General features: G+C 40.2%; 1 protein-coding gene across 4 annotated transcripts in view; it reads left to right on the forward strand.

The window, feature by feature from the left end:
* The window catches only part of uxs1 (UDP-glucuronate decarboxylase 1), a 39,329-nt gene that overhangs the window by 15,397 nt on the left and 10,825 nt on the right, over positions 1-13,107 (forward strand). For all 4 annotated transcript variants that reach the window (XM_054787541.1, XM_054787540.1, XM_054787542.1 and 1 more), the window contains 5 exons: positions 1,924-1,984; positions 2,845-3,025; positions 5,053-5,157; positions 5,392-5,451; positions 6,436-6,557. In XM_054787541.1, the coding sequence (XP_054643516.1) occupies positions 1,924-1,984; positions 2,845-3,025; positions 5,053-5,157; positions 5,392-5,451; positions 6,436-6,557 (529 nt within the window). The remainder of the gene's footprint in view (positions 1-1,923; positions 1,985-2,844; positions 3,026-5,052; positions 5,158-5,391; positions 5,452-6,435; positions 6,558-13,107) is intronic.

Genomic DNA, 13,107 nt, shown 5'->3' on the forward strand with positions numbered 1-13,107 from the left:
AGAATTTCTATGGTAGGTTATTACAATTGAGCAAGACAATGTAAAAAAAAAAAAACTAAACAAACAAAATCAAGGGAAAAAAGATTATGAATGAATGGTTATAAATAAATGTGATTGTGTATATGATCTACATCTACAAGAGTGGCGGTCTCGTGCAACACCTGCAGAGGCGCATGCCCTCATTGCAAAAATAAAAAGCAAATCCACTTCAGGTTGCTTTGTGTACAAACTTAACCTTGGACCCTGAAAGACACCAGAGGATAATTGGTTCCAGACCCGACCGTAATTAATTTTTGTAAACTAGGATTGGTTATTTCTTAATGAAATATTTTAATATTTAGATTATGAAAAACCTGTTTACATTCGCATTAGCCAATATAGTAGACATAGTAAGAGAAATTAGATTATGAAAAAACTGTTTAAACTCGTATTAGCCAATATAGTAGACATAGTAAGACAAAATACGACCTATAAGGCGCATATATAAGACACAATATAGACTCATACAGGTGAGCATAGCCTTTTTAACGATTGTTCTGTACAGCACTTCCTGGTAGCTATTGTCTCTTCAGTGTGACTACTGCCACTTAGTGGCCGGTGTACAATACTACATATCACAATGTCTTTGAATACATCTTCTGATTGTGTTATATTTTAGTTGAATTGGTCAATTGTATACTTCAGTGGTTCCCAAACTTTGTACAGTTACATTCCACTTAAGACATTTGATCTGAAGCCATGCACCCCCCACCCCTGCAAACTTAAAAACCTTTTTATCTTAATTAACTTGAAATATTGACCGTACTTAATTGGTTAATTCATTTTATAGTAGGTCCTGGTCAAAAATGTGTATTTTGCATGGTCACATTTTGATAAAGTTTCATATGAGCACTGATAATTAAATAAGTAATTCTCCTACATATCTTTTATTCCAGTTTGATTTTTGCATTTGAGTGGGTTGAATATGAGCTTCACTTTTTCTGTCCACTCACGATGGCTATAGTTTAAGTCTGCGTATTAATTTAATTATTTAATTTTAATTTTAATTATTTAATTGAAGGGGAAAGTTTAACAATCATAATAAAGAGGTACAAGATTAAACACTCTTAGTGCACAAAATAATAATCCAACTTATTTGTTAATATGATGTACACAGAGCTATGAACATCTTCATTCTTGGTCTCCTTTATGCTCCATTCTCCTTGTGCCATGAGGCATTCAGGTGCACTCGAAATTGTGAGTGTGAGCCGCTAATTGTTTTTCATTTTTATTCACGTACCCCTTATGACAATTGGTGTACCCCTGGGGGTACGCGTACCCTACTTTGGGAACCTAGGGTATACTTGAAATGCTTAATTCAGTCGTAGTCAACCACGAAACAGAGATTATTAATTTGAAAAACCGTGATAGTGAAGCATAACGTACCCGGGGACGACCGTACCGTACAACCTCATGAGCCTTTTCGGAATCCATACTGAGTGACTTATGTGGAATAACGACAGCTGAATAACACCCTGATGCTCTTTTCCTTTGTGGTCGCAAAAGTACCTGACATCCTGTGAAGTTTAGTCCACACGGGTCTTTTTTCTTTTTTAAATTGGTTTTAGAGCATTTGAACATACTGAAGACTAGAAAGTTATTACTGATGCCTGGACTGAGGCAGCATTAAGGTACTCCATGAGAGTATAAAATAAAATCAGAATGCAGCCACATCTTCAGACTGAGAACCGCCCTTTTAGGGAAACATGAGCTTTTTATGTGATAGATTCAGCAAGATGTCACATTGTGCATTTGAGCAGAGTCGAGCGTGTCATCGGGTCTTTGTAACACAAAAATATTGATCATAGTCGTTTTGACATCCCTCTTGTGTACTTTCCCCCCGCCCCTCCTGCAGATGTTCATTGTTTATCTTCTCTCTTCCAGTTTCTCTCAAAAATACCCACCTGTGAAGTTTTTGTCAGAGAAGGATCGAAAGAGGATTTTGGTATGCGAGACAAACACAAGACAAAAATGTGCAATCACACTCACAGTTGGGTTGCGGCAGGCTGTTGCTTTCATGGTCTTTTGTGGGTATCACACTGTTTGCTTTGGCTTTGCTGGTAAAAATATATTATAACCGAATGTATAAACTTTGTTGCTTGGGGTTTTGTCTTTTCTTTTTCTCGACTTGTTTTAAAATGTAATTGTGTAACAGTACATCATTAATGGAAACATCACTTGTCTGAAAAGGATTATAAAGAAGCAAAGCTTCCTGTCTTGAACATGTTACCATCTTCTGATAGAGCATTTTGTAACAATAGATAGACAGTGGTATCCAAAGTTTAATCATGTAACCGACCCCTTAGCCTTCTGTTTGTGTGTGTGTGTGTGTGTGTGTGTGTGTGTGTGTGTGTTTGGCTTTGTTACCACATAGTGGTTTAAAAGAACAGATTGCTGCAATTACAATTTATATGGCATAAATATTGTTGTAAATGTATGTTCAGCCTGAATAAAATAACTTATGACTCGTACATGCGCGCACACACACACACCAAAGCAGTCTCCTACATTCATGTTGTTGTTAGAATAGAAGCTGTCATCACTAGCTAAACTTTGCCAAATCACTGTCATTAGCTGACAACAAACATAACTAATGCGCTTGCGTGTGTTTACATGTTTCCTTAACATACTCAAAGCACGAAGAGGGTGGCATGTAATGCTTCTAGCGCAGTCGAATGTTGGTTCCCTGTAGGCAGCCGGGGAACCCACTGCATAAGGCCCCTTTAACAGTCCCAATGTATCGTCTGGTAATATTGTTTCTGTGACTTTGTACCCTCTTGAGGTGACACTTGCTTGTTTCCCTAGATTACCGGTGGTGCAGGCTTTGTGGGCTCCCATCTGACTGACAAGCTGATGATGGACGGCCATGAGGTGACCGTGGTGGACAACTTCTTCACTGGGCGGAAACGGAACGTGGAGCACTGGATTGGCCACGAGAACTTTGAGCTCATCAATCACGACGTGGTGGAGCCGCTGTACATCGAGGGTGAGGAAACGGCCTTGACAAAAATGACACGATGGGCAGTGGATCAGTTGTGTGCAATTGTTTGTTGATTCATGATTAATGAAACCTGGCTAAATGGGTGCACTACTTGTCTGCAACCAGCAGAGGCGCTGTTGATTCTGTCCCGGCTATTTTGCTGTCTAAAGAAGGATAGCATGACATTTCGGCAACTAGTGTAAATTGCCTTTTTGAAGGCTTTAATACGCTCAAAACCTTAACAAATTTTTCCTGCCCTGGCAGTATTTTATATATTTTAGGCATCCCGGGCGCGACGCTCCATACAGTCTGAGTTGCGAGTCATCGCGAGTTAGAAAATATTAGCACCCACCACCAATGTATTAGATTGACATGAAATCTGGTACACGTTTGTCATGACGAAACGCATGAAAATCGGCAAAGACCCTATCCTGTAAAACACAGTGGGAGTCTACCATTTTGGTTTGCAGGTGTCATTTTTGGGGGGAATTTTGGGCCGTTTCCTGGAGCGGTATCTGAGTGAGCACCTCCTAGTTAATATTTATTTTAACATCTGTATCTTTATACTAAGAACTATTCTTTTACAATTTAACTACACCCGACTCTGATGACTGAATTTCCGTAGTTATCCTTAGTTATAAGTCACATTTTTTGTAGATAGAGCTTAGAAAACCTGTTAACGACCATCTAAATAGAGTTTTTAATATTGTTAGCACACCCTAGACATGAAAAACCATTGCTGTTGTCACCCTTACACTCTCGTTACCCAGTATAGTCGGCATAATAATCTGCGGTGGCTATTATCTCATCAGTGTAACATTACTGACACCTAGTGACCAGTGTAGTATACATATCAAAGCATGTCTTTCAATGCGTTTTCTGAGTTTATTGTAATTGTGATTTAGTTTATCCATTTTTATGCGTTAAAACGCTTCATGTAGGCCAAAAGTATGTAAAACAATTTTTTTTTTTTTTTTTTTTAAACTATTAAAAGGCTGCAGTCAACCACAAAACAGCGAGGATTTATTGATATATTTTGAAAATTCGAAGCTCGGTATGGCGAGGGATCACTGTGATACCGAAACAGTATTTCGATTTTTACAAAGCCGGTTGCGGGCACAAACAAGTTGGGCCTGAAATTTTGTGCTCTCTGCTGGTTGCCGCCGGGTAGTAAAATCCATGAATGCTGTCATTACTTTGAACGTGCATTGAAATTATATTATTCAATTAAATTATATCATTCGAACCCTGGTGTGCACCATCGAAGTGGACTGAGACCACTTGAGAGATGGGTCAAATTTTCCTTGCAAGTGAAATATTTCCAAGTTACCTGTTTTGAGATTGTTTTCAGAGAGCTAGACACTTGTTTCTTTCGTGAAACCTGGCAACGCGGTTTCTGCGTTGGGGGTTCAGATGTGAGTTTTAGCTTGTCGTGCATTAAAGCCGCAACAGTAGACCGTGTTGGTATTATTATTATTATGTATTATTATTATTGTGCTTGTTGTGAGATAATTCAAACCTGCTATAAAAGCCTGTTGTTCCAGTGATCAAGTCTGGTGCTAGTCTCACCGAACACTTACTGGCCAATTACAAACACTTAGTGACCAATGTAGTATATGACATTCACAGTTTGAATCGTGTTCTTAATGGCTTATGTCTTTATTTTAGTTCATTGAGCCATTTTTATGCTTGAAAAAAATGCTTAAATAAGGCAAGCAACACGGAAATTTGGCTTAAATATGCATGTTTTTAGAGTAATAATAGGCCGTATTCAACCACGAAACAGCATGATGTGTTAATTATATTTTTTTAAAACCGTGAGAGTGAAGTCAGGGAATTCGAACTGCAATGTGGGGGGGGGACAACTGCGGAACCCAGTTTTCTGGCCAATGATGTACAGAACCGAATAATAATCGCAAACAAGTTGAGACTGGATCACCAGCTTCCTCTGCCAGTTACACTTTCCTGACATAGTGAGCATTTCAAGTTGATGATTTATTGCGGTACGTTTTGTTTGGTTCCTCTCTTCTCAGTGGATCAGATCTATCACTTGGCCTCTCCGGCCTCCCCTCCCAATTACATGTACAACCCCATCAAAACCATCAAGACGAACACCATCGGCACTCTCAACATGCTTGGTGAGTTATGGGTACATTTAAATGTCAACTAATAAATGCTTCTCAGCCTGACCAAACTGAGCCAGTCTTGGCACAGAACTGTGCGGTTGAAGGATGTGAATGCATCTGTTGATTGTGTAGCCTTGGAGGGGAGGAGTATGTGCTCTCTAGCCCACTTTCTATTATCACTGCATGTATCCAGTGTTCATTGCAGGATTAGCTTGTCTTTGTATTTTTTTTTTTTTCTCCCCGCAGGTCTGGCCAAACGCGTGGGCGCCAGGCTCCTCTTGGCTTCTACGTCGGAGGTTTACGGAGGTAAGAACGCTTCAGTTCTGGGTTCCTCAGCTCAAATAATGTAGGAAAGGTCTTTTAGACTCGTTTGAAACCCTATGAGGGACAAAAAGCATTAGTCGCAGACATGCTGTGAACATGTTAGTTCTTTTCGTGGTTTCTAGTAATGTTAGAGTAACGTTCTCCAAACTACAGTGGAACCTTAAAAGTCGAACACTAGGCTTTGCAGGACTCTTTTCGGCCTGATTTATTTGAATTTAGAAACCGTTTGTATAAATAATACATTCCATTCCAACCTAAAACCTGAATTAGCCGTATAGGAAATGTTTTCATATAACTGTAATACAAGCATAAAGATAAGTTAACCGCCGAATGACAAAGTGAATTCGTGTGTGGAGGCTTGCTGATGCATGCGTTTTTACGGTACAGATGTCTGGTACCTGGGAATAGGTATCTGTACTCAACACTACCACTTTTCTGTACATTTGTGTGTCTGTGTGGTCATAAATGTTCATTTGTTTAATAATAAAATCTCTAACATAAATCTCTGTAAATTAACATTAATTTCTTGAGATATAAACTTAGAAAAATATCAAAACAACAACTGTTTGTATGTAACGTCACAAATTTTTTTTTTTTAGCTATGTGGGTCAAGGAAGAGGGAGCTACTAGCAAATTAGCTCTTTTTATTACCAACTTAGAGTGAACGAGATGTTTTTCTATTTTTTGCTATGCTGTTGCTATGTCGCATTATATGCCATTATGGATTCTCGAGCCTGTAACCTATAACCAGTATCCTTTTCTGTTAAAAAACAAAACAAAACAGAACAAGCCAAAGAAAAAGCAACAGTCCCACAGTGGAGGCGTCATGTGGCATGCCTGCGTCCTGATCTTTGTGCGACTTACAATGCATAATTTTTAAGTAGGGTTTAGGTCAGATTGTCCAACTTTAGGGCCTCTACTGTGCTGATGGCAGAATATTAAAATGTTTTTTTTGTTTTGCACCAGACCCTGAGGTACACCCCCAGAATGAAGAGTACTGGGGCCACGTGAATCCCATTGGTCCTCGAGCATGCTATGATGAAGGCAAACGTGTCGCCGAGACCATGTGTTATGCCTACATGAAGCAGGTATCATAATAGCACCCTATGAGTATGCATGTACGTAAAATGTAGCTACACATGTCATGACATGACATGTGAAGAGGCAGTGTTTGGGTTTAGATTACCAAACAGTAAATGTTTGAATAGGTTTAGAGGAAGATGATTTAAATGCAGTCGTACTGTTGTCAATGATCTACATTGTGGTCACACTACCACACTCGATGAACACATTGCTGTCCATCATAAACTGAGAAGACTCTGAGTGTCTTGTCCAAGCATCAGGGTACTTCACGTAGGTCAAAGTCATTTTTTGAACCTGACCCTGCATATTGTTGAGGACATGCAGTGCTCGAGGTTGATGGAGGAGATATGGAATTGTATCAGGGTGTTACGATAACAATCAATTTTTAAAACAATAGCAACACGCTGTTCAATGTGTTTGTGCTTAGGATGTGTCTGACGTTAAAATACAATTGTGATTATTATTGATGTACTGCCTGAATAGGGTTTGCCTGCTCTACTCCCGTTTCAGCAAGCATTTTAAGGCATCTTAAGGGGCAATGCTACGGAAACTAAACTAGGCATTCCAGTGTGTAGCTTGCATAGCAGTATAGATTTACGATCCGCTGAAAATGAGTCAACACACAGCCATTATTGTCTAAATAGCTGGCAACACAAGTAAGTGAACCACAGACATGAAAAACAAAACAGACATCAACAAACAAGACGCATCAAAAAATGTGCATCCATTGCCATATAAGGTAAAGCACCTGTGTTTCCACAAACCAGAAAGGAACCTGACCGAGCTTTGTACAGGGTTGTAGATGATGCTATTGACCGAGTGTTTTAGCCTACACATCTATCTGGACATGGAGTTCCAGAACACAGCAGCATGAACAAACATCTGACTTGCACGAGTCCATACTACCATCATTGTATGCCACCTGATGTTTATGCACACCGCTTGTTCTCGAAAGCGCTGTCCTTTTATTGAGTCAAGGCACATATTTTATGTTGTTAAAATTGAAATCTCACGGCATGCCACCTAACAAAAATGTCACAAAAAACACATCCAGTCGCCCCTCCCTGCATCATGGTTCGAACATCGCTGCCTCACTCTATCGTGATTTGTCAAAAATGATTGAATTGGTAAATCTGTTTCATGGTAGCCTTTTTAGTCAAAAGCTATTGAAAGTAGGTATGCTTCGATCAGATTTTTATGCTATCCTTTACTGCTACCGCTACCGATCACATAGATTAAGTGTACGCTTTTAAATAAAAAGCATTAAAAAAACATTTATTTTAACATCTTATTTCAACCCAAACAAAGCAAATGTTTGTTTTAAGAGAAAACTAACAAAATGCTGTTATCCACAACTCACATTTTGTATTTCAGAATGCATTTCTTTCTAGTGTTCCCACATTATTAACTGAAAACCTGAATGAAAAGCAGTGCAGGCGCCTCATTTCGTCGTGGGGGGCTCCCTGGTGCCCGCGGGCACCACCCTGGTGACTCCTGGGCTATATTATATGAAGGGGGAACCATACATTTAGACAAAAAACATATTTTACTTACTTTTTAAAAATCACTGGTGAAACTTTAGAGGATCAGACGCCTTCTTTAAGGAGACTTTGGATGCAAGAGCAGCTTGATAGGACCCCAGGCAGTCGGCAAACCCAGTTTCTTCCACAGCTGATGACGGCCGGCCTTCCAGTCTGACGATTCCAACCACTGTTCGTGCTATCAAAGGCGCGTGTGCCGTGTTTTGGCTAATTAGCCGCCGCCCGACCGATGATCACGTCGCGAGCCGTGAAAACTACCCACACCCTGCCAAGTGCCCGCCCGCCCCAAATGCCGCACAAAACTAAAGCTTTTTAAGGCATGTTTTTCACTGTGCAAAACTTCTATCACTCTCACAACGACAGGAAGTCCCACACAGCAGACATGCTTGTTTTTGCTTTGTGGAGGGAAAGTGGGCGGGAGATAGTCGCTATAGACTGGCTGCTGCATTGGGGGCGGGGCTGATCGGCGTTTAAAAGCAAGTATCGGGATATGTCGATACCATGCTTTCTCAAAGAAATCGGCCAATACTGATCGGTGGCTGATTGTTGGGAGCACCTCTAATTGAAAGACAAGTTATAAGGCGTCACTAGGCGTCAGTAATGTTACATTGATGAGACATTACCTTACATTACATTACCTTAACACTTATGTAGTCAGCCATGGCATGTACGACATGATGGTGAAGAAATTTCTCCCATTTTGTGTGGCTGTAATACGTTTTTGGCTTATTTTTTCCTATTTCCTCAGTCCGTTTGAAACCCTTTCTTAAGTTTAGAGTAAATAAAATGGAGGATAATTAATAAGCATGATAGATTGTTGTATGATACGAGTGGCGGCTGTCTCTTATGTCTCTACAGTGATCCCATAGCCTGCGCATTAGTGTTGCGCAATGTGGTGTAAACAAAGAATAACTATAGGGGTGTTATTTCATGTCTACAGGGCTCTAGTAATGGTACAAACTGTACTTAGAAGGTCATAACAGATTTTTTAAGTAGGAAAATATTCAGTTTATTAATACTGAATCCTACTTATTGACTTATTAAATTGACTTACTGTGGTCAGGTCTGGAACCAGTTAACCCCAATAAACGAGGGACGGCCGTAAAGCGATCAGTTTTTGAGGTGGCTCGGGCATCTGGTTTGGATGTCTGTTTGACTCAATATTTTGGTATATAGTTAGTTGTGTGCCATCTGCCTTGGAAGACCATTTCATTGTTGTGCCTGTCACTATATGTTGCTGGTATAGATTAACAAAGATACAGTATTTGTAGTAAATATTTTTTGCCCCAATAAAGTGAAATTGGAGCATTTACCTGGGCACACTTGAGCTCTCTTGGCACACTAATGTGCCATGGCACTGCTTGGGAAGCCACTTTAGAAGATCATAAAATAAAACGTTTGCTGAAATGTGAGGCATGTACTCACTTTTGTGAGAAACTCTACATTTAAACTAATGTTTTTTTATATGCATCACATGCTTTGGTCCGGCCTGAACGGCAAGTGTGAAGTTGTGAACAAAGTGTAATTTCCACATAATACCTGACACTATGGCAAGCCTGATCTGAATCTTAAGGCGTGTGTGATGCCACAAGTAACGGCGTGATTCATGTCCTTGGCAGATGAATATGAAACCAGCCCTCAAGTGTCAAATATTCAAGGAAACCAAAGTGAATAGTTTAACAACAGCAGTGAGGACACAAACGGATGGAGCCGTGAATTATTTTCCAGAATAGGTTTTCCTGATTTGGGTTTGATTGATGCCAGCCTTTAATGGTCTGATACGATTGCCTTCTCTTGTCTTTCATGCAGGCCAGTGATATTTATCAGCCCCAGCTTCGGCCCCTTACTCATTTTTTCCCCCCGACACTCATCAGGATAATTCTGGGAAACATCTTGCTTTCATAATTAACTGTCATTCATTTGTGCACAGGAGCGAGATTATCGCCTCTGCCATCTATCGCCTAGTCATGTAATCAAAATCCATTAACATTTACACGTGTTGACTACAGTTATGCAGTGGATGGGAAGAAAAACATGTCAGACAGAAGAGGAATGTTGTTCTTTAAAGAAAAGCCTAATGTTGATGTCGATCATAATGAAAGTTAATATTAACAGCCCACTATCTGATAAGTTATTATTGGCCCGCGGCACAATCTGGTTATACAATTAAAAAAGAAAACTGAAAAGAAACTTGATACTAATGGCCATAATAATCCTCGTGTCACCTTTTTAAAACACCGACCTGCAACTTCTCAGCATTTCTACATTGAACTGGTTTTATTAAAGTGCCCAACCACATCCTTTGATTTTTCAGTATGCTGCCCTCGGTGGAAAAGGTTTTGGCACCCCTCAGTCATGCACATGTACAAAACCTTTCATGGCTATCTTATTTGGATGCTGATACAAATAAAATGTTCTGATAGTTTAGAAAAACATGGAGACTGTGGCTAGTCTCATCATGGCCAAGATGAAAGCAAAGACAGGGTAATTGCTCCTTGAAAATTCCCTGGCTCTTAAAAGGCTTTAGCAGTCGTGTGCAATTATCAGAGAGCATTAGGTAACTGTTGCCATATACAGCATATGTACATACATACCTGTATATATAGATGTATTATTTAGTGCTGTCCAGAAATGTAAACATTGCAGGGGTTAATTATGATCTGTGGTTGATCATAATAGGTCTTTTTTAATCTCACCTAAAAATTGGGAAGAAAAGCCCTCACCTTCAGGTATTTTCATTTAAATTCATTGCATTATTTTGACAGATCAAAAGGTTGATATTTAATAATGGATTAGATTTTACGTAGCGCTTTTCAAAGTACCCAAAGTGCTTCACAGTGAAGTGAACCCATTATTCATTCAGTCCTCAGCCACACACGTGTGGTGGTAATCTAAATCTTTAGGCCTCTCCAACCACCACTGGACACACCAAAGTCTTAGGCTTTCCTTTTCACCGTTCTCCATCTTGCTGATTTTGGTCGCCACTGTAGTCCTGCACAGTACAGTGGTTTGTATGACGGGTCATTGGACGCAGTTTGCCACACCTCTGTTAAGCCTTAGTCTTCCACTATGTTTATCAGCCTGCAGTTCATCGTTCATCGGCAAAAACATTTGTCAGCCTGTCGGTCGCAGACTTTAGTTTGGCGAAGAGCTTTGCCAAGGCTCGCCTGGGTGCTTTGTGGTGATGTGGCAGGCTAAACTCGAGCTGCTCTGGTAAACTTCTTCACAGAAGGCATATCACTCTGCCTTTATCAATAATGAGCGTCGCGTTGTTTTTGTAAATTTCCTATTCATTGGACTTCAGGGTGTCACTGGCCATTGTTTTCCAACGGATTTTTAAAAAGGTAACTCATACAGAAGCAGTAGAGTTAGAGATAAAAAATCTGACTAATGTGATGATTAATGTGAAAAAATAAAGCACTAAATATGACTAAATTAAATGCAATTAATGCTTTCATTTGACACCCCTATTATTATTGTATGTCACTGTGGCAACATTCATTCACAAACACGGAACAAAATGCAAATTAGCCAGACTACCAGTAGTGCCAGACTTGACAGATATCCGTCTTTTAAAGACATGAGCGGGATGCCTACAAGAAAGCGTTGGGAGTGTGTTGCCGCACGTCTGCCCCTGCCGGCCACCGTAGTTAATCCCCGTCATGCTGGCTGAAATTAGCTTTTGTGACGTACGCTGAGGTCTCATGTGATGCCATCCATTATGGTGGCCCATCGTATTCAATAAATGTTGCAGAAAAGCCTCTAAAAGTCAAGAAAAACATTGGCGCACGAAGGGTTAATCTTGGGATGCTCACTGAGGTCTTGCGCAACGTCATCCACCATGGCGGGCCATTTTTGGAATAAGTCTGCAAAAAAGCCTCCAAAAATCAAAGAAAAAGCTCAACAGTTCAGTTTAGATAATTCTGTTCCCTCAAATTTTGTATGAATTTGAAATGATTGAACTTCAGAGGTCGCACTGATTTGCTTAGGCGTACAAAGTACAAATAGGAAATTGCCATACTGCTCATAAATGTCACATGTTGCCTTTCAGAGTCCCAAGATTGGCCACTAATCAATTATTTTCTAGCCCTTTTGAAACACATTCATGTCTGATGTGTCATGTGACCATTCATTTCAGTACATATGAGGAAATGGCTCGGCCAGTTATCTTGATTGTCATGTTTTCCATTGAAATTACAAAGCAACAGGATACTTGGATGAAAGGGCATATGGAGAAAGGAGATAGTAGGGGGAGGGTTTGCTTAAACGGTGCAGTTTCTGTCTGGATTGCCAGGTGCGAAAATTGCTCGCTTACTCAAAGCAGCGTGCTGCTCTACGGTGATGATCTTGCACTGTGTGAAATGAGTTTACAGAAACGGAGCACATTTAAATACGATGGTATTTCTCTTTCAGACTTAAATGGCGCAGCCTTTTTCCCTTTCGTCCAAGTATTACATGCTTAATTGCCAGGTTCGAACTCCTGTGACACTTGTGAAACATAACGATATTACAGAAGAGACAAGACAACAATATTTCTTTTACTCGCGAGGAGAAGGGAGGATTGTACCAGAGTTACAATCCCACACCGGTCTGAGTACGCTCTTCGAGCCCTCTTTTTATTCTTTTAGGCCTTTCACTAGTTACATAAATGTTCAAACTTAAGGGGAGGGGGGCTTTTATCGGCTGAACACTGTGTCCTTGTTTGGGTATGTGTAAGTGTGTGAGAGTGATCTTAACAGTACATGTGTGGTTAATCTATACTAGTAGAGCGTACTGTTCATAAGAGGATGTAGCTTGTCAGTGCCAGGCCGCACTGCCTTGTGCTACTCAGTCCTATTCGCACCTCTGAGTCACCCAAGGCTACTCTTTGTTCTCCTTCACTGGGCCTGTTCCTCTTTTCTGTGCACAAGCAATAGTTATTGTATTGTATTGTATTGTACTTTATTTATCCCACAGCAGGGAAATTCACTTGTTACAGCAGCAAGCAAGATACGCAAGTAAAGAATACATATTG

This window comes from Dunckerocampus dactyliophorus, chromosome 9 (genome assembly GCF_027744805.1).
Source record: "Dunckerocampus dactyliophorus isolate RoL2022-P2 chromosome 9, RoL_Ddac_1.1, whole genome shotgun sequence".
Taxonomy (NCBI): Eukaryota; Metazoa; Chordata; class Actinopteri; order Syngnathiformes; family Syngnathidae; genus Dunckerocampus; species Dunckerocampus dactyliophorus.